Source organism: Staurois parvus, unplaced genomic scaffold (genome assembly GCF_062004578.1).
Source record: "Staurois parvus isolate SC_StPar_1 unplaced genomic scaffold, SC_StPar_1.0 ptg001162l, whole genome shotgun sequence".
In the NCBI taxonomy this organism is placed as follows: domain Eukaryota; kingdom Metazoa; phylum Chordata; class Amphibia; order Anura; family Ranidae; genus Staurois; species Staurois parvus.
In genome coordinates, this window is record NW_028318958.1 from 7,424,892 (window position 1) to 7,447,640 (window position 22,749).

General features: G+C 40.7%; 1 protein-coding gene across 4 annotated transcripts in view; it reads left to right on the top strand.

Annotated features, from left to right (window-relative positions):
- Nucleotides 1-19,769, top strand: part of APP (amyloid beta precursor protein) — a 311,674-nt gene extending 291,905 nt beyond the window's left edge. For 2 of the 4 annotated variants that reach the window (XM_089659528.1, XM_089659531.1), the window contains 4 exons: nt 1,484-1,537; nt 14,794-14,876; nt 15,727-15,873; nt 18,553-19,769. In XM_089659528.1, coding sequence (XP_089515654.1) covers nt 1,484-1,537; nt 14,794-14,876; nt 15,727-15,873; nt 18,553-18,654 — 386 coding nt within the window. In that variant the 3' untranslated portion in view covers nt 18,655-19,769. The remainder of the gene's footprint in view (nt 1-1,483; nt 1,538-14,793; nt 14,877-15,726; nt 15,874-18,552) is intronic. The other 2 variants (XM_089659529.1, XM_089659532.1) reach the window with 1 other exon arrangement.
- The last annotated feature ends 2,980 nt before the right edge of the window (nt 19,770-22,749 follow it).

A 22,749-nucleotide genomic window follows, 5' to 3' on the forward strand; every position in this document is an offset into this window, starting at 1 on the left:
ATTTATTGAGCTGAATTCAGTTGTCATTTCAGGAAACCCGTTAAACACTCTGGAAAGTTGTAGGCGTGTCCTCTTACCATAATATTAAATACCAGTTCTGAATAATCACCCTCTTGCCGACTTAAAGGGATATGGGAGCTGTCATTGCTGACCAATTTTTAAAGCTGAAGATTCCAGAACTGTTATGTCACTAGAAAGTTGGTCACCCATAATAAGCATGTTAGTTGGATGGTTTAATTTCAGTGACTGTGTTTAGTAACAGTGATCCACTAGGTTGTAAAGCCAAAATCAGGATGACACCCTTAGAGCTTGCAGCTTAAAAGAAAATGCTGGTATTACTGTTCCCATTTTTTCTTTGACAGGTTGACTGTAAAGTAAACTTGATAGGTCCTTCAAGGTATTAAATTACAATACTGGCAAAATACAGGAAAGAACCTAGTATCTAAAAATCTGTTTGTTTCTGAGGAGGACCTTTGATTCCAGGCTGGTGTAGTTTACAGGGCCTCATCCATTGTCCACATTTGCACTAAATCAACAATTCAAAGCTAGAACTAGAGCCTTTCCTCGCCATCAAGCTTTCAACGTTTGACAGCTCAAAATTTAACAGCAGGGCTTAGAACGAAGGGGGGGGGGGGTCTTAGCACCAGCTTGCACAGACTTCAAGGCCATAGGTTTATGCTTAGCTGAGGATCCAAGGTTCTCCTCAGGCATATAGGAATTGAAGATACCTTGGTACTGGGCTATATTTTTATTTGGCTAGTTTCCAAATTTTGTAGGACCTGACAAGTTAATTTTAACAGTTATAAAAAAAAAAATAAAATGCTTGTGCACACATTCCTTAAAGGTACGCATACACCGTGAGATGGTAACCTTTTAGGTGATCATAACTATAATGCATATTTTACTTTTTAATCTGTTCTGACAATGAGGATGACTACCAACATTCTCCATTCTCAACTATCCACGATGAGTACCTGAATTTTAAGTTCAGCTCCCTTCTATTTCCCCTTGCTGTAAACTTGTCCTGAATGTGTTAGCAAGTGCCTTTCAACACATGATTAGATGGTATCAATAAATACAATTACCAAGTCAGACAATTACAAAGCAATATTTTTCAACTGGGCAGATCAGACATTATCCAGTGTTGTGCCCAGATTTCATGGATGCTCATACAAATGGTTATCAGACATCCATTTTGTGCAAAAAAAAAAGGTGTTACTGTATATGGGCATGTTATCTTTATTTGATCCACATTTTGCAGTCATTTTGTTGTCAGTGTAAATACAAAGCCTGAGTACCAGCCTGTGCACCTCTTCCTTCTGTCCTGTCTGTCTGGCCAATTAACCCAAGTGAGATGTAAACTTCTGTCCTGTTATTTTGTTTGTCTGTCATTCCGATCCTCTGAGCCAATAATGTATTGCTATTTTTGTTTATTTGCTTGTTCTTTTGTTTTATTTTTTATTGTTTTGCTGCACGTGCCCAGTTGAACCAGTTGATGCTCGCCCTGCTGCAGATAGAGGACTCACCACACGGCCAGGTATATAACTTGCTTTGCATTTCACTGTCACTCCTTGGCATGGTGTGTAGTTGCATGGTGTATTTTGACTCTGCCAAATTTGTGCTGACCTGTTGTGCCATTTGTTCAAGTTTTCTTAAGTCCCTCTGTTTTCACTTGTTGCATGTTGTATAGAAATAATTTACCATAACACATGCATAGGAAAAACCATGTCATCCATTTGATTGTAAATACATTTCTAGGCCCATTGCATATGGCCCAGGAGGGAAAGGTTCAATGTCCAGCCCTGGCCGGCAGCCTGTCAGTCTTTTGGTAGGCTGCACCTGGACCGGGCTGAACGTTGTACAGATGTTCAGGGCCCAGTGCATTCATGGACAAAGTTTAGGAATACAAATACAGGCCTTCAGCATTCTGAACCTTCATGACTGAACTCACAAGGCCCTAATTGCGGGTAATACTTGGTACAATGTTCTGCCACAACCTGCGATAGACTTTGACAGCCTTCCTGCGGTGGGGCTGGATGCTGCAGCTGTCACTTCTGGGTGCACAGCTCCTAGATGGCTCCTTGCGCAAGGGACCTTAGTCTGTTATTTGTATAGGCTTTACCGCATTTTATTGATAGCCCCTCTACACAACTAAGTTTTCATGTAGATAACGTCATTCTTTATCTATAAAACTGTGAGTTGTTCCCATTCCTGTACATCTCTTATATCTAGATTTATTCTCATCACCACTAACAAAGTTATGTTTATGTTGAGTATTTTCTGAAGGTTTTGACTCTCCATTCCACTTCTTATCTATGTCATTACCACTCATTCTGGCATTTTGCTGTTCCAGTTTCCTCATCCTTATCTTTCCAGCCCAAGCTCTACAGGGGTTCTCTCTTCCACCTTCCTTTTCATCCTCTGCAAGGGTTTCTGTCCCATCTTGAGATAAGTTGACTCCTTCCTGTCAACTAATTTCTAAACTCCAATGATTGCCATGCCCATCTCCACTAGGTTCTTATGAGGAAAATAAAAAGTAAAATTAATCACCTCGCACTCCAGCTTCTGACATAATTGACTAGGCAAAAGTGACCTCACTAAGCCTTCTCCTGGAATCCTGGGAACGCACAGGAGCCCAGATCTCCCAAAAATCCACTTCTGAAAATTGCCAGAGTGACTTGCATGATTACGGCTCCTCAACATTCCAAGGATCCTGGGAGAAAGCCCAGAGAAGTCCCCTTTTCCTACAAGAAGCAGGGGGAAGTCAGGATGTAAGATTACTTTTTATAACCTATGCACCCACCATTTTTTTCTGCTTGTCCTCCTCCTGCTGGTCTTTCTTTCTGTCCTAACTCAGCAAAATCTTTTTTTCCCACCTTCACATGTTTAGTTCTTTACTGTAACAGCTTTACACGGCTTATCTGCTCTCTTCATAACTGATTTTATAGGATTGTTCCCCCTTCCCTATCTTAAAGTTTGTACTTGTTCACTTATACACTTTTTTCTTCTATCCTCTCCATCTCCATCTTTTCCCATATCAGTGTGCATTATTAGAGACTCCTGATGTTTTTGCTAAAGATGCATTTAATTAAGTTTTTAAACAAATGTATGCACAGCATACATCATAAGTCTGAGCTCCACTTCCATATTCCTTACTGCCTCTGTTTAAAAGGTGATATGTGTGCAACATTATCACCTAATACAAATGGGAACAAAACAAGTCTGTTCTATTCATTGAGACGCAAAACATCATTCACGCATAAAGAACAAGTCCACAACATATACTACACTGTTAGCTTGGGTTTCTGAGTGGTAGGATTCAATGTGCACAGGGGACAGGCTCTGCTGTAACTCTTAATTATCTGGATGACACTGGCTCTATGTAGATTGTGTGCACCACAAAAGACACAGCAGTGATTGACACCCCTTGAAGCCCATGGGGCTTGTCAAACACCATCTAAGATAATCACTGGGTGTTATGGGAGACTGGACACCTGCCGACAAAAAGAATGCCTCGTGAGTGCTCTTTAATGGAAGTTCCAAGGCACACATTGGGACGGAGAAGGGGACCAGAGACAGAAGATGTGAACGGAGCAAATGAGGCCGGAATTCTGCTTTAAAGGATAAGTTCACCTTTCATAACATGTTACACGTTCTGATCAGACCAGCCCCCCTCGCTAGCTGTCAAATTTTGAAAAAATGTGCACATGCGGGGCTCCGCCGCCTGGATGTTTCACTCATTCACTGTGTTCTGTGAATAAGCAATTACAAGTCCCGGCAGCCTTAGCAGATGTTGACTTGTAGTTTTCAATGAACTACCATGGTGCTGTGGGGGTGCCGTGTGGTAGTTCATTGAGTCTTCCTGTCAGTATATCTGCTTTCCTGTACATCCCATACGGGCAAGCAGAAATACTGACAGATCTGCAGGCGACTTGCATGGCATGAGCGATTTGCTGATCACTGATGCAATGGTTTACAGGCTCCTGCAACAATAAATAATAAATGCACATTTTTTTACCTGCAAATAAATTCTTGTATTTATTATTTTTTGTATAAAGGTGAACTTACCCTTTAACACAACACCATCAGCTTCACTTCATCTACATGAAGCGCCGAACCCCTGATGCATTTATGTGACTTTAGTTTGTTTTATACTTTCAACATCACTTGGCCCAAAATTGTATAAAATACCAATTACGCCACTTAAATATGTTTTTGTTGTAGAACCTTTATAGCAGTCTGAATGTGGAAATTAAAATAAAAATCGCATGGCATATGCCCATTGTTTTGTTAAAATTGTGTTTTGCTGATGTAGTCTGCCATCCATCTGTGAAGAGTACAGAGGCATACAGACCTTTTTATGTTTGTTCTGTTTGCCCAAAAAGCAATTTGGAACCTCTTTGACTGTTTATTATTTTATGTGAAAGTAGCATTGTCCCAGTCCTCAGTGATATAGTGCTGTTTTTTCAGTTTTGAAAGCTTGTGATAATGCCTGCAATGTCATCTTTAGACAACCTGACTCGCTTGGAAAAATTCAATCATTTTATTGTATCTTTATTGCAGATTGTTCACTATAGTGTCATCTTTTTTTGTTGCACCTCATTATAATGTATAAAATTTGTTCTGTTTAGAGATCTAGTTCAGCTTTAATTATTTTGTATGTTTACCGAAGACCTGGTTCACACCTATGCAGGTTGCAGTTGATGCATTTTCCTGGTGCATTTTGCGTTTTTCACACACGTTTATAGTGCGTTTTCGATGTGTTTTGTGTTTTTTTGGAGGTGTCTGTTGTCTTGCAGTAGAAACCAGCAAAAACACACAAAACATGCAAGCACTGTGTATGTGTTTCCGCCACATTTCCATTGAAATCTATGGAACCAAAAATGCAACCTGCTGTGAGGAGAAAGTCCCTGGCCCTTTTCCAAAAAACGCACCAGTGGAAAAACTCAAAGATGTGAACACGACCCATAGGAAATCATGTTAAACTGTAGTGTGTTTGTACAAAACTGAAAAAGCATTGAAAAATGCATAGATGTGCACCGTGCCTTAAGCCTGGTTCACTCCTATGCAGTTTATTTTTGGTCCGTTTCTGCAGTGCTTTTTGTGGTGCATTTTGCGTTTTTGCACACACATTTTTGATATGTTTTCATTTTGCATTTTTTTTTTGTTTTGGTTTTGAGGTTAAAAATGCAAAACGCATCAAAAATGCACTATATGCATTTCTGCCATGTGTCCATTGAATATAATTGTTCAATATATAATATATATATAACGTATAATATATGTTCAACCAAAAACACACTGTGTTGCGATTAAAGAAAAGTCCCTGACCCTTTCCAAAAGCGCAGCAGCTAAAAAACGCATTGATGTGAACGTGTCCCATTGGAAACCATATTAAATGGACTGTGGTGTATTTCTGAAAAATGCACTAAAAACACCTACAGTGCCTTGAAAAAGTATTCATACCCCTTGAAATTTTCAAAATTTTGTCATGTTAAAAACCAAAAACATAAATGTATTTTATTGGGATTTTATGTGATAGACCAACACAAAGTGGCACCTAATTGTGAAGTGGTTGGAAAATGATAAATTAATTTCTAAATGTTTTACAAATAAATATCTGAAAAGTGTGGCGTGCATTTGTATTCAGCCCCCTTTACTCTGATACCTCTAACTAAAATCTAGTGGAACCAATTGCCTTCAGAATTCACCTAATTAGTAAATGGAGTCCACCTGTGTGTAATTTAATCTCAGTATAAATACAGCTGTTCTGTGAAGTCCTCAGAGGTTTCTTGGAGAACAATAGTGAACAAAGGCCAAGGAACACACCAGACAGGTCAGGGATAAAGTTGAGAAGTGTAAAGCAGGGTTAGGTTATAAAAAAAATATCCTAAGCTTTGAACATCTTAAGGAGCACTGTTCAATTCATCATCCGAAAATGGAAAGAGTATGACACAGCTGCAAACCTACCTAGACATGGACAGCCACCTAAACTGACAGGCCGGGCAAGGAGAGCATTAATCAGCGAAGCAGTCAACAGGCCCATGGCAACTCTGGAGGAGCTGCAGAGATCCACAGCTCAGGAGGGAGAATCTGTCCACAGGACAACTATTAGTCATACACTCCACAAATCTGTCCTTAATGGAAGAGTGGCAAGAAAAAAGCCATTGTTGAAAGAAAGCCATAAGAAGTCCTGTTTGCAGTTTGCGAGAAGCCATGTGGGGGACACAGCAAACATGAAGAAGAAGGTGCTCTGGTCAGATGAGACCAAAATTGAACTTTTTCGCATAAAAGCAAAACGCTATGTGTGGTGGAAAACTAACACTGCACATCACCCTGAACACACTACCCCCACTGTGAAACATGGTGGTGGCAGCTTCATGTTGCGGGGATGTTGGTCATAGTTGATGGGAAAATGGATGGAGCCAAATACAGGGCAATCTTAAAAGAAAACTTATTAGAGTCTGCAAAAGACTTGAGACTGGGGTGGAGGTTCACCTTCCAGCAGGACAACTCTAAACATATAGCCAGAGCTACAATGGAATGGTTTAGATCAAAGCATATTCATGTGTTAGAATGGCCCAGTCAAAATCTAATTGAGAATCTGTGGCAAGACTTGAAAATTGCTGTTCACAGACATTCTTCATCCAATCTGACAGAGCTTGAGCTATTTTGCAAAGAAGAATGGACAAAAATGTCACTCTGTAGATGTGCAAAGCTGGTAGAGACATCCCCAAAAACCAGCTGTAATTGCGAAAGATGGTTCTACGAAGTATTGTCTCCGGAGGGCTGAATACAAATGCACTCCATACTTTTCAGATATTTATTTCTAAGAAAAATTTAAAAACCATTTATCATCATTTTCCTTCCACTTCACAATTATGTGCCACTTTGTGTTGGCCTATCACATAAAATCCCAATAAAATACATTTACATTATTTTGTTGTAACATGAAAAAATGTGGAAAATTTCAAGGGGTATGAATACTTTTTCAAGGCACTGTAGGTGTGAGCCAGGCCTTAAGAAGCAGTGCCATGTTTCATTCTTCAATATTGGAGACTGGCAGGTAAGCTGGGAGTGAAGTAATGGATATAACAGGCAATAAAACAAGCAGGGGGAGATTGAATAACTATTTGCAAATGTGAGATTGGACTCACAGACCCTCCAGACTTCCTGACACTTTTAGGGCTCATTCAGAGGGCAGTTTAGTGCTTTCCTCCTTGTAGAACCGATTTGGATCTGTGCACCCGCTCCTGCCTGCATGTCAAACTTTGATATGCGATTGTGTCCATTTTGTTAAATCTTGCTGACACTGAACATTTTCTATGTGTAACCCTTCAGGCTGAAAAGAGAAGTCCATTGATTTTCCCTCCCATACTGAACAGCTCTAGCCCTCCTAACTATTTGCTCATGCTGACAGCCGGCATCTGCAGCTGTCAGAATACCCAAACAGTGGTAACATTTGATTGGTCTTCAAACATCAATCTGTATCTAAAGCCAAAACTTTTTTTTTTTTTTTTGATAAATGGATAGAGTGGTGATGGTTTAGAACCCTTCTCAGGTATTTTTCAACATGTCTGCACAGAGGTTGGGTTGGCCATACTTGGATGCGTCTTCCCCACTGTACTCACTGGTTTTTGTTCCTTCCGCTGGCTATTAAATCATTAGTGCGTCCCTGAAGCTCTGTAGTGGAATAACTAGAAATAGTTACTCATTAAGGGGGTGGATAGATTAGGTGAGTAGGAGTGAGGAAAGGCAGATGGAGGAGGAGTGGAGGAGCATCAGAGGTGCCATTGGGCCCCAACCTCTAGAAAGTTCAAGGTCGCAATCAGAGGCGCCATTGGGCCCCGGCCTCTGGAAAGTCCAACGTAGCAATTCCATTCATAGTTTATTATTTAAGGGTCCCAGCCAGAAGTTCTCATAATAGAAAGGTGGCAAGTAGGGTAAACCCATTTTTTGTCAACAATGGGTTTTTTTTGGGCTCTTGACAAATTCCACCCTGAACAAGAGCCAATGAGGCTGTCCATTCAAGGGAACACAAAACACGGCACTATTCCAGTACAGAGGACACTAGCATAGCAGGGCCTGCCAGGTTCATGGTTCATTTCTTCCTGTCAATGGAGGGATACTAGAATGGACTTGTTTTGACAACCAGTGTTCTGACTCCCAGAAAGAAAACATCAGATTTGCAGCGTGGCTGTTTTCTGTTTAAAACTAATGTGCTCAGCAGTGCAGTGCAGATCATCCCTGGATTGTGTAGGCCTGTATTTACATAATCATGGGATATTTTTGTCTTTTTTTACTCCCCCTTTGTGTTGTGGAAATGTATGGTAGAAATCTACTTTTTTCTTTCTTTGTTATGGTCAAGACTAAAAACTTTATTCCCCCCCTCCCCCCCTTTTTTTTTAAATGGCTGTAAATACTTTTTTCTTTTAATTAAAAAAAAAAAACATGTTTTACTTACCTGCTCTGTACAATGGTTTTGCACAGAACACCCCCTGTACTCCTCTTCTCAGGTCTGTCCCACCCTGGTTCTCCTGGCTCCTCCCCCCTTATGAATGCCCCCATAGCAAGCGGCTTGCAATGGAGGCACTTTTGCTGGGTCTCCTGAGCTCTGCTCTGTGTGTCCTTTGAGACACAGAGTGCGGCTGGGCCCCACCCCTGCTCTCTCCTTGCTGTGATTGCAGCCACTGGCTCCTGCTGCTGTCTCTGAGCTATTAAGAAGGGCAAGAACCGCTGCTCTCATAAACATCGCTGGATCAGGATCGGGTTCAGGTAAGTGTAAGAGGGGTGGGGTAATGGAAGCGGGAAAACTACATGCAGAAGGTTTTTTTGTAAAAAAAAAAAACAAAAAAAAAACACCTGCCTTTAGGACCACTTTAAATTTAATCTGAACTCTGAAAGCTGTACCCAAAAAGCATGCAGAGGGTAAAGGATTAGTCACCTGTATTGTCTCTGATATGAGGTGCTATTCCTACCACTGCCACGAACAGTGGGGCTTAATTCCTCCCACTGACACCAATGATGAGGCACTATTCCTCCCACTGACACCAATGATGGGGCCTAATTCCTCCCACTGACACCAATGATGAGGCACTATTCCTCCCACTGACACCAATGATGGGGTACTATTCCTCCCACTGACACCTATGATGGGACACTATTCCTCCCACTGACACCAATGATGGGGCACTATTCCTTCCACTGACACCAATGATGTGGCACTATTCCTCCCACTGACACCAATGATGTGGCACTATTCCTCCCACTGACACCAATGATGGGGCACTATTCCTCCCACTGACACCAATGATGGGGCACTATTCCTCCCACTGACATCAGTGATGGGGCACTATTCCTCCCACTGACACCAATGATGGGGCACTATTCCTCCCACTGACACCAATGATGGGGCACTATTCCTCCCACTGACACCAATGATGGGGCACTATTCCTCCCACTGACACCAATGGTGGGGCACTATTCCTCCCACTGACACCAATGATGGGGCACTACTCCTCTTCCTACTGACCACCAACCCTGAGGCCATGTTTATTCTCACCGATGCTGGGCTCAGGACATTTAATACCCCCACTGGACACAATCCAGCCCCCTTAAAGTCTGAAGAACAGTAAACTGGCCCTTTGCTTGTAAAGTTTGGAGACCCCTGCACTAACACAACAAAGGGGAGCATATATGGCCCCTGAAGGGTGTTGGATTTTTTGGCTTTAAGCCCTGGTTCACTCCTCTGCGACTTCAGGTGCGACATGAGATTTACAAATCACACCTGAAGTGGCATCTAATGTATTTCTATGGCACTGTCTTAATCAGTGCGATTTGACAGCGCAATTTAAAAAATAGTTCCTGCACTACTTTTTTCCGATTTCATTGCAACTGGCATTGACTTCTGTTTAATGAAGTTGCAAGCCACAGTGAAATCGGAGGTACAAATGGCACTGATCTGCAGCTTTGAAATCGTGCTACTTCACTTGATTTTAAAGTTGCATTCAGTGTGACCCAGGGCTAAGTGCCCAGTCATACCAGTTGCGATTTCTGGTGTGATTTGTGAATTGAAATTGCACCTGAAATCACATCTAATGAATGAGAATGTCTGACTGTCAGTGTCTTAAGCCCCCGGTCATGTCGGATGCGATTTGAATGCCAGCCGACTTGCAAATCGTAGGCCAAGTCGCACCCTATTGTCCGCTATCAGAGCTGTCATATCGGTGCGGCTCCAACTTGGTCGGAGCCGCACTGATTTCTATAAATATTGCATGTACTACTTTTTGTGCGATTTGCATAGACATCTGTGTCAGATGTCTTACAAATCACAAGGAAATTGGCAGGTTACCCAATTTTTAAATCGTGCGACTTCACTGTAAGTCGCACGATTTCAAAATCAGCTTTGATGTGACGGGGGGCTAACGTGCAATTTGCTGCAGCACAATTTCTAAAGTAGCACTTGCATTACTTTTTCTGCAGTTTTGTTGCTATTTCACATACAGTTGTGTTCAAAATAATAGCAGTCAGACATCACCAATCTGATCAATCACTGTTTTTGGTAGAAATGATATTTCTACATGGCAAATAATTTACTAGCAGGTGTAGTAGAGTAATAGAAATCCAACAGACCCAACAGTCATGACATGCATGCTGCTGATTCTGTGTAATTGAATCACTAATTGAAAGGGGCATGTTCAAAATAATAGCTGTGGAGTTCTATTAGTGAGGTCATTCATTCTTTGAAAAACAGGTCGCAATTATTGCCCTTATTTAAGGAAGGAAGGCAGCAAATGTTGTACATGCTGGTTACAGTGCATTTCTCTCTGAAATTCTGAGGAAAATGGGTCGTTCCAGACATTGTTCAGAAGAACAGCGTACCTTGATTAAAAAGTTGATTGGAGAGGGGAAAACATATAAAGAAGTGCAGAAAATGATAGGCTGCTCAGCTAAAATGATCGCAAATGCTTTAAAATGGCAACCAAAACCTGAAAGACGTGGAAGAAAGCGAAAAACTACCATTCGAATGGATAGAAGAATAACCAAAATGGCAAGGACTCAGCCAACAATCAGCTCCAGGAAGATCAAAGGAGGTGTAAAGTTACCTGTGAGTACTGTTACAATTAGAAGACGCCAATGTGAAGCCAAGCTATCTGCAAGAAGCCCCAGCAAAGTCCCATTGTTGAAAAAAAGACATGTGCTGAAGAGGTTACAATTTGCCAAAGAGCACAATGACTGGCCTAAAGAGAAATGGCGCAACATTTTGTGGACTGATGAAAGTAAGATTGTTCTTTTTGGGTCTAGTGGGCGGAGACAGTTTGTCAGACGACCCCCAAACACTGAATTCAAGCCACAGCACACTGTGAAGACAGTGAAGCATGGTGGTGCAAGCATCATGATATGGGGATGTTTCTCATACTACGGTGTTGGGCCTATTTATCGCATACCAGGGATCATGGATCAGTTTGAATCCATCAGAATACTTGAGGTCATGCTGCGTTATGCTGAAGAGGAAATGCCCTTGAAATGGGTGTTCCAACAAGACAACGACCCCAAACACACCAGTAAACGTGCAACATCTTGGTTCCAGACCAACAAGATTGACGTTATGGAGTGGCCAGCCCCATCCCCGGATCTTAATCCAATAGAAAACTTGTGGGGTGACATCAAAAATGCAGTTTCTGAGGCAAAACCAAGAAATAGAGAAGAACTGTGGAATGTAGTCCAATCATCCTGGGCTGGAATACCTGATCACAGGCGCCAGAAGTTGGTTGACTCCATGCAACACAGATGTACAGCAGTTCTCAGAAACAGTGCTTATGCAACTAAATATTCATTAAGTGATTCAAAGGAAAGCAAAATCTTCAAACATTTTTCAGTTTATATAGTGAATGTTTGAGTTTGTAAAGAAGAATACAAACACTGCTATTTTTTTGAACAATCTAATATTCACTTTTCTTCAATTTTTTTAGAGGAACAACACAAATTTGATATATTTTTCTTCATGTTTTGATTTGGAATAGAATGTGTAGTGTTCCCAATGCATTTGTGTGTATGGAAATAAAAGCTATTAGAAGGATTTTGAGCTTTATTCACTTTTTTCAACACACTGCTATTATTTTGAACACAACTGTACATAGAATATAATGGAAATCGCACTGCAAATTGCAAGAAATCATTCAAAATCTTCAAAAGTAGCATTAAAGTCTTCAGAAATCACACCTGAAATCGCACTGAAATTGCACACAAATTGCGTTATTTTAAATCAGAGTGGTGTGACCGGTGACTAAGCCCTGGTTCACATCTGTGTGGGCCACAATTTGAACGGACACGAGAGCCCATTCATTTGAATGGACTTCTGTGCCCCGGGACACACAGGGAAGAAATCCCTGCACTGCTTTGGAAATCGCAGCCCGCACAGGAACCAAGGTTCCCAGTACGGTTGCGTTTTCCAGTGTTGGCGGCGTGCCATTAGAATTGATGACACCCGCCTTCGGGTCCCGCATTCCTCTGTGTGGTTGGGTGGTGTGGCTGCAGGTATTTGTGCGGGTCCCGCAGAGATGTGAACCAGCGGTTAATCGGTTTTATCATTAAAAACCTTGCATTTCTGGACATTTGTTTGGCGCTCTCGTTGGTTTGTATGTGAGTGTTTTTTTAGAATCAGAGCCAGTGTGCCCAGTGACCATTTTACTGACTCTTAGAACATCTGAATCCAGTTTCCTATTTGTTCTTGCGTTTGTTCTACACCATGTCCCTGTGTGGAGGTAGCCATCATGATTGGCAGGGCTTTGCTTCCTCATGTTAGAACCTCCAGCAATGAGAACAGTAACATCACCACAGTGATACCACTAAATCTCACTCAGAGAAAGCAGTTGTATATCTACAGTGTATATATATTAGTATATCTCACACTACAGATATCCGACTATGACACTGTGAGCACAGGGGTGCCTAGGCACCCTTACATGCCAGGAAGTGCACTGCAATTGTAAGGAGGAACGTCAAGCAAATTATTTTTTAGGGTACTGCTATGGCACAATTAACATTCTAATTTAACTGACTTGAGTTCAGTTTTACTTTGAAGCCTAACTCCATGTTTTCTAGGACACACACATGCTTAGGCCTCATTCACACTGGCAGCGTCAAACCTGTGTTTGTATGCATTTAGAGGAAAACACATAAATGCATGTAATGCTTTTTCAACGGTTCCATTTACACTGTGCGTCTACCTGCATTTAGGCAAAGTCAGTTTAGCTGCCGTTAGCGAACATAGGATTCTGTGTGTCAAGGATCTGATCAGAAACTCCGAAAACAGCGAAAAGGATGTAACCACATATAAACAAATCTAATAGCACCTAAAAGTGGTTAAAACTGCTCTAAAGAAGGAACATCTAAATGCAGCAAATATTGATCTGGGAGGCAGTTTAGGCTTCGCAGGTGGCTTCTCCTGTGTTTAAAAAAGCTAAACACAGAGTGGAAGTGTGAATGAGGTCTGAGTCTTCTTGCTGCTCAAGTGATATCATGGGACCTTCCTTTTCTCCAAAAATGTGTGATCCTTATTCTTGGACATTGTGGCGCTCACTTGATGTGCAAGACCATTGTGTGTATGGTGACCTTGACTCACAGGAAGTGGGCTAGATGATACTGGATGTTGTTCAGCTGGAAAGGGGATACGCTTTTACTCTGACTCTGCAGGGACAACATGGGAGAGGAGGTGAGTATTGCAGCAACAGTTGATTATTTATGTAATTTGACACATATTAAGCTACTGAACTTTTAAAAGAGAAATATGAACAAAGCTTTTTTGGCTGTGCTTCTCTTCTTGGTCACAGAACTGCACTTTTGGCCACTATTAGCTGATGTCGTACAGCCACACCAGGCTCTGGAAGAATCCCGACCATATTGTCCAGATCCACCCAGCTGCTGATTGACAGCTGCCCCCCTTTTCCTGCCTGGCACTCTATTGATTGCTGAAGGAGCAGAGGGCAGTGACTGACAGTCATAGCTGTCTGTCCAGGCAGACTGAAAACTGAGCGATTAGCAGTCATGTAATCGCTCTGTTTTCAGGCTTAAATCCAATGTAGCCGATTAAAGGGTTGATTTTTTTTTTTTTTTATTTACTCCAAACTTCTCCTTTAATTAAAAAGGGGAGTTGGGATTTAAGTAAATATGACTAATCCATATAAATGTTTTGTGTTTTCCTTTAGAGCCAGCCATTGGAGCACTAATCTCTGTTTCATGTTTAGCATTGTATCTTTGCTGATACAATGCTAAAAGAAGTCCATTATTTAATAGTGATTCCTCCCTTATCAAATGAATCAACAAGCAGTGTTGACTAGTCACCTGAGGATATGACCACCTTGTATAAATATATAAATGTTTTTTTTAGTAAGCTGTAGAAAGTTGTTCACTTTAGGATCACCACAAATGACGTAAGTGGAATAAGAGGCGTAACTACCATATACTGCAAGGGAATAGGAAATTTCCTTCCACTGGAACAGGTTCTAGCAGCTACTAACAATTGTAAGAAATATGAATATATCAGAATGCTGGTCCTGGGAGTTTTCTGGTTGCCTTTGGAGATCTCGATTGGATCATTCTTCTTTTTTTTTTTAAGGGTTTTTTTGTCTTCTCTTGGATCTACTACAGAATTTTTTTTTTTTACTTAATGGTAAAAAAATATTTTCAGCTTAATTAACAACTATATGACCCCTTTTGCATTTATAATGTGTTATATAAAGCTACTTCTTCAAGGTGTAGTAATGGTGATTTTTTTTTTTTTTTTTTTTTAAGGATCAGGGCTTACCAATATTAAAACAGAAGAGATCTCAGAAGTAAAAATGGACGCTGGGTATGAAGTGCATCACCAGAAACTGGTAAGCCTCCCATCATGGTCACTTTATAGACAGTGTTACTGGCCTGCTATCACTGTCATATATTCAAGGCTATCTTTCTGATCCTGGCTTCACTGTTTAGTAAAGTTGTTGATCTGGAACAAGCATGTGGCCAGATGCTAAAAGTATCCGACTCCACATAATGCTTCCTATAGTGGTATCATGTTGGACTCCTGGGTATAGGATTCTCAAGTGTTCCCATGCATTTATGTTCTCATCCTGCTTATACACTCACCAGCCACAGTATTAGGTACACCTAGCTAGTGCCAAGAAAATATCCCCCACACCATTACACCACCACCAGCCTGAACCATTGATACAAGGCAGAATGGATCCATGTTTTCATGTTGTTTATGCCAAATTCTGACCCTACCATCTGAATGTGGCAGCTGAAATTGAATGCCCATTCTCCTCTGACATCAACAAGGCATTTTGGTCCACACAACTGCTGCTCACTGGATATTTTATCTTTTGCAGACCATTCTCTGTAAGCCATAGAGATGGTCTTGCATTACAATCCCATTAGATCAACAGTTTTTGAAACACTCAGACAAGCCCGTCTGGCACCAACAACCATACCACGTTCAAAGTCACTTAAATCCCCTTTCTTCCCTATCCTCATGCATTGGTTTGAACTTCAGCACGTTGCCTTCACCACATCTACATGCCTAAATGCATTGAAGAGTTGCCATATGATTGGCTGATTAGCAATTTGTGTTACCAAGTAATTAAACAGGTGTACCTAATAAAGTGGTCGGTGAGTTTATGTTATGTTATATTTTGTAGGAGGATTTGGTAGCTATTTTGGACAAAATATGTTCTCGATTTTCAGGTCTTCTTTGCGGAGGAAGTCGGCTCAAACAAAGGAGCAATTATCGGTCTAATGGTTGGTGGTGTTGTCATAGCAACAGTTATAGTAATCACACTAGTGATGCTGAAGAAGAGGCAGTACACTTCCATCCATCACGGTGTAGTAGAGGTAAGAACCCTGAATGAAGGCAGCAACAGTCTCTACTCCAACCAGTGACCTTGAAAAGCAAGAAGCTATTTACGTTGTCTACTTCTGTCTGTAACATTCAATGTCACATTTATTGACTGAAACCTGGAGAATCTTGTTATAATGGCATCCTTTAAGTGAAAATGTAGATCTGCTGTTTACCTTGCCATTTGTCCTCCTAAAGTCAAGCTCTTCTAGGTCAGAGCTGCTCTTCATCACGCTGTCTGCCACTATCTTCCCTGCCACTTTCTCCAGGGTCCTGTCACTCCTCTTTGGCTACTGGGTGGCCACTTATAATGTAAATGCGTGCTTTACTCTCAGACCAGCTTATCCACTTGAAGGCCAAGCCTTTCTGTACATATCGTTTACATGTCAATATTTGTTTGCTAGAAAATTTTCTTTGCTTTGAAAATATATAATGTTTGGGAGTTCAGAGGCCCTAGAGAATAAATTGGTGGGTGTTGCAATTTTTTTTATGTCACGCGGTATTTGCGCAGTGGTTTTACAAATGTAATTTTTTTGTGGGAAAATACACATTTTTAAATTTTAATCCAAAAAAACACAATACATAACCAGATGTTTGGTAAATCATAAAAGATGTTACGCCGAGTAAATAGATATCAAACATGTCATGCTTTAAAATTGCACAAGCCTGTGCAACTGACAAACCGCATAAGTTTTATCATACATAGGGGATGCTTTCAAAGCCTTTTTACAGGTTACCACTTTATATTTACACAGGAGGTCTGATGCTAAAAATTACTGCCAATGATCTGACATTCCTGGTGATATCTCACGTGAGCCAATTGCTGTTTGCGTGTGAGACCAGCACAAGCTTTCACCTTTACGCGGGAGGACAGGGGCGTTTTACTTTTTAAATAATTTTTTTATTATTATTTTTGCACTGTCACTTTACATTTTTTTTAAATCACTTTTATTGCTTTCACAAGGAATGTAAACATCCCTTGTGACAGCAATAGGCAGTGGCAGGTACTCTGGGGTCCCATTAGCAGGTGTCTACTCCTTGTAGATGAGACAAGCCACATTTCTTCAACTGCACAAGAGATGGTGACAGTGATTTTGTTTGCTCTTAAAGGAACACTAGAATACAACTGTTCATTTAAAGCAGTGGTTCTTAACCTTGCTGGAGGTACTGAACCCCACCAGTTTCATATGCGCATTCACCGAACCCTTCTTAATTGGAAAAATAAAATATGATTTTTAAAATTCAAAACATAGGTATATATTTATACATAGGTGCACAAAATGAACAAAACCGTTAAGAACAAAGAACAAAACCATTAAAACATGATTTTCACACAAAAACAAAAAACATAATAATGAATATTTACTGCACGAATCATATGAGTCGGGTGTGGGTCTTCACCTCTGCCGAACCCGCGAGACTGACTCACTGAACCCCTGGGGTTCGATCGAACCCAGGTTAAGAACCACTGATTTAAAGGAAAATGCAAATAAAAACCTTCATAGATGTTTCTCAAGCAGCTTCTTCCCCAGCCAGAGTGGTTTGGCGTTGATAGCTCTGAACTGTGAAGTGCTCAGAGCTGAGTGCATGTAGGTTCATGAAAACTAGGGGAGATCAGCGAACAGATGTTTACTGATCTGCTGCTTTTGTTCCTGACAAAAATGCCACAGCTGAGGGGAAAGCAGCACAGATCTCAGGTACCTGAGCAGGATTCTTAAAGTGGTTCTAAAGGTTGAAGGTTTTTTTTTTTTTTACCCCAAAGTGAAACAAAAAACAAGCGCACCAACCTTGCGCATTACCTCAGTAACCAAATTTATTAAATGAAGAATGGTACTCACAAACAGCGAATAAAATCAGGCATGTAGTCCTTGAAGGGACTTCAAAGATAAGAAGCCAGCGCGAATCCCATCATGGGGGTAGACAGTACAGCTGACGCGTTTCGAAGGCCATGCCCTCTTCATCAGAGCTCTGATGAATGCCTGATTTTATTCGCTGTTTGTGAGTACCATTCTTCAATTAATAAATTTGGTTACTGAGGTAATGCGCAAGTTTGGTGCGCTTCTTGTTTTTTGTTTCACTTTGCAGTATCAGTCGGGCTTCCCCAGCCTTGTTTGGAGATGCACAACCTTTAAATACACTGGTGATCGCTTTTCTCTGGTTTTGGTTCCATCTACTCGCCACCAGTCTGGGTACTAGAGCGCAGGAGAAATCGCATCTGGTCTGTTGTGGTTTTTTTTTACCTTCATACATTCTACACAAAACCTTCAGTATGTAGCTCCCACCTGCAACCCCACCTAACACCCGAGCACAATCGCGATCCAGCAATGTGCACAAGAGTGACTGCTCTCCCGGGTCTCCCTTATTGGATGAGAGACAGCAGCAGGAGCCATTGGCTCCCAGTGCTGTAATTTACAGCCAGAGGGGAGTGTGGGGCTGAGCCCCATTCTGTATTTCTTATGGACACACAGCACGGGGCCTGGGAGTGAGTATGCACGAGTGCCCCCATAGCAAGTGGCTTGCTATGGGGGCATTCAGAGAAGAGGAGGATCAGGGCTGCTTTGTGCAAAACCATTGCACAGAGCAAGTGAGTATGGCATGTTTGTTCTTTATTTCAACCTTTACTATCAATTTACGTTTTAAAAATTCAGTTATCCCTCTGATCTGTCTTATCACAGGTTGATGCTGCTGTGACCCCCGAGGAGCGCCACCTGACCAAAATGCAGCAAAACGGCTATGAAAACCCAACCTACAAGTTCTTTGAACAGATGCAGAACTGAGAACACCACAGCAGCCTCTGGTCTCGGACAGCAGATTGATTGCTTCACTGCCCATCGGTGTTCCACTCTATACATATATAAATATAGAAACAGAAAATTTAAAAAAAAAAGGTCATGTTGAGAGAATAATACAAAAAAAGGGAAAAAAAAACACTGTTTTATTATTTACTCATTTCCGCCTTTTGACAGCTGTGCTGTAACAAAAGTAGATGCTTGAACTAATAAACTAAAATCTGTAATGTATTCTCTTAACATCTCTGTCTTTACATAACATAATTCGATGAATGTTTTTGTGTACTGTAAAGAGAATAGCTGTCTTTAATCTAGTGCATGAGTAGCTGCCTCTCCTGATTATTTATCATGTAGATCCTAAAAACCGGTTGTATATTATTCTTGTGAGTTGTGACAAAAAAAAAAATCAGTCCTGGTTAAAAATTGCTTTACAAACGATTGGGGATGCATTCTTCTGTGTACGTGAGGTTTTTGCTGCTTTTTTCTTTTCTTTTTTTTTTTTTTTTGTTCTTATTGCCTAATCATTTTTTCACCTCCGCTATGCATTTTCAGAAATAAATCTAAATTTATTTTTTATTATGATTTTTTTTTTTTATTCCATGGTCAATTTCTTTTTTTCATTTTTTTTTTTTTTTCCTCTACCGTGTTATTGTACAGATTGTACTGCTGTGTTTAGTGGTGTAGAAAATCATGAAGATTACACATTTGTTTTTTTGTGCCTGTTTTATGTGCACACTTTAGGAGTTGCAAAAACAGAATTTAAAAAAAATTGAACAAAAAAAGTATATATATAAATATTTTTTTCTTTTCCATGTACCTTTGGAGCTTTAACCCCATCAGTGCTCGATGGTCCCGGGGACACAATGTGTTTCGAGATCGCCTAGCTTTTACGGGGTTGTTTGTTGTGTCTCTGATAATTTTAAGCACTTTTTTTAAAGGAGAAATAAAAAAGTGCCCTGCTGGTAAAAAAAAACAAAAAACAAAATTAGCAGAGATTCCTTACAAAATGATAACTTTCTGCTGGATGATTGTACAGAATCATTGCTTATGAACTAATAGCTTTCTACACTGTGTTACATAAATAAATTTAAAAAAAAATCGGATGTAATTAGTGTTGTGTCTTTATTTCATAACCATTGCTAAAAAGTAAGAGCCCTTTCACAGAGTTCGACCACACCGCAGAAGCAGTGCAATTTACCTGTGGGTTTGTTTGGTAAGGGTTAGCTGTGCTTTCCCATAGAGTATACATACTTACTATTCCATGGAATTCAGTTATCCTCCTTGCAGCCCAATGTTCTTCTTTGCCACTGTGCTCCAACTCCGGCCAACGTGGCTCAACATCTCGTGTGCGCAGACATGACAGAACCAAGCGGCATGTCGGCACATGCGTGGAATCACATGAAACCCCCGGTTTTATAACTTTTACAGCGTATTTGCACATACAGGATTTTAAAGAAAAGATTCTTGAAACAAAAATACCCAATTGTGTAAGAGGGAGGAGGGAGGGGAGGTCATATTTATGGGTGAAGGTCCACTTCTAATTTAGGTCTCCTTTAAAGAACATGTTAACCCAACATTTCATATTCCTGATATGTGCCTACTGTTCCATGTACCATATGAATAAATAACTACACTAAGCATAAGAGCAGTGTTTGCTGTCTGTGCTGGTAATTCAATGTGCTCCCCTCCAATGATCAGGTTTCCGCTTACACCCCCCACCCCTCCCACTGCACAGCCTTTCACTGAGAAGATTAGTGTACTGCTATTTCTTTGCCCCCGGCTCTCTTTTCTCAGCTGCATAAGGAGATTAGAAGGGTATGTGATAATTTATAAAGAAATAAGGGGGGGAAAGGTACAGTGTTTGTATTTCATAATGTTTTTTTATTTAATTTTTTTAAATTCTATTTCATTTCTATTTTAAACTGTATGGGTTGTTTTCAAGGTGAGGGTTTACATATACTTTCAATCAGACACAAATTTCTTTTGTAATGTTAATCTTCAGGGTCCATAATTAAAAGTAATCTAAAGGGTTAGCATGGCAGGCTCTGGTATCTCTCTCATGACAGGTTCTCTTTAGCAGCACTATGCCTAATGTTAAATTACCGATGTGCTTTCAAATACAGGACATGCAGTGTAATTCCCCAGTACAATTAAATACTGCCCCATCAGCCAAAAGCTCATTCACCACAGCTTGAAGAAATAACTCAAGCTGCTGTATTTAATGAAATATTACACTTTCCATAATGATCTACCTTGATGTACTCAGCAATGACTTTCATTCACATGGTTGTATGCGGCAGCCGTGGCTTCGCTGCATGGGTGTTACAGCATGTCTCATTTTATCCCATTTCTGTTATGAATTAATAGGCTTATGTTCTTTTGTACATTAAATGCATTGCACGCACCATTATATTTATTTTCTGGTTAGCACTGTGATAATGCACTGCATGAGTTTTATTGTGAGGCTCAAATTGCATTTGGACTGCATTTCAAAATAATTATCCAATGTAATTGTTTTGGACGAAAAAACGAGGCAAAGGCTTGTAAATATAAAGCAGTGGCATAGCTTCCAACTGTCTGACTTTTGGAACTAAATTCCTCTGTCCCTACTTACCCCTCAGTTTTCCCTTTTTTGATGTATAGACCTCTATAAAAATGTGCTATTTAGCTATGTATAGTGTAATACATAACTAAGGCTTTTATCTAACCTCTAAATTATTGCCTTTGTTATTTCGAAGAAACCGTATGAAGGATAACTAGTGGTAGTGGGTTTAAAAAAAAAATTCCATATAATTTTTATGGTCCGTGTAACTAGGGTGGTGACAATAATGCGTCTTTTTTTTCTAGTATACTGTATGCTAAAAAGGTTGGTGATCTCTGGTCTAGGAAATAACTAATATGGGTAAAGAGTAGATAGCTGTGTTGGGCCTATATGGATAGAGGAGGGCGTCCAATTAGCCAAACCAGACACTCATCATAGCACAGTTATAAAATCAGACTGTCCAAATCTGAGAGCCTGTTAACCCCATTTTGCATCTATTAACATGAATACAATAATGCCATATGGACAAGGAGTGGGCAGGGAGGGCCACCCCTCACCACACTCGCGCTTCAGATCACTGGCTAGCAACCAGTGGGGCCACAGGTTCATGTCTGCTCTGACAGCCACTGCAGCCATGCTCTCTGCCTCATCCACTCACAACAGACACAAAACCACACCGTGCATGTGCAACTACCTTCTAGCCACAAGAAAGCAAGCTATTGGCCACATGTAGACAGTGCACACTTCATACAAGCCATGGACAACCAAAGCAAGAGGGCAAAGAATGGCAACAAAGTGGTACACCCATTCTATGGCATGCATTACAAGGGGGGCACAGTTTTGCATCTTTGACGAGGGTACTGGACGAACCTGTCCCAGTGCTGCATATAGATGTAATGGTACCAAAGCCAGTGCCAGGTTGCTGCATCACAAAAAAGGAAACTAAAATTAGCCAAAAAACTTTAGCTGCAGAAGAAAAGAGTTAATACTCACCTTTCCCATTACCCAAGTGGTTAAATGCTGCCCTGTTGAAAAGAAATCCTTCTCTAAACTCTGCTAGGAAACCGGCACTTCCATGAGTGGTTCCTCCAGCTGACCTAAATATCACTACGGTGTCCTATGTTGAGGTCAGTGGGAGGAACCACTCATGGAAGTGCCAGTTTCCTAGCAGACTTCAGAGAAGGGTTTCTTTTCAAGCAGAACAAGGAACCAGGAGATGGACAGTCCAAGAAGTGTCAGTTTCTCAGCAGATGTCATTGGAAGAGCTCTCCAACAGAGTGATGTCCTGTGGACTAGGCAGCAGGAGAAGTATTTTCTTGTTTTGGGCTAATTTTAGATTCCTGACTCAGTCTCTTTAAGCAATGCTGCATATTTAAAAAAAAAAATACTTTGATAGATTTGGGTATAGATCTCCCCCAAATTGTATTGACTTTTGACTTCTTACTGGGGAAGGAGGGGGGGTGTTGGGGAATCGAGCACATTCCGAAAACATCAGGACCTTCTGATTATGCTCAATGTCAAAAATGGATGATTTTTATCAT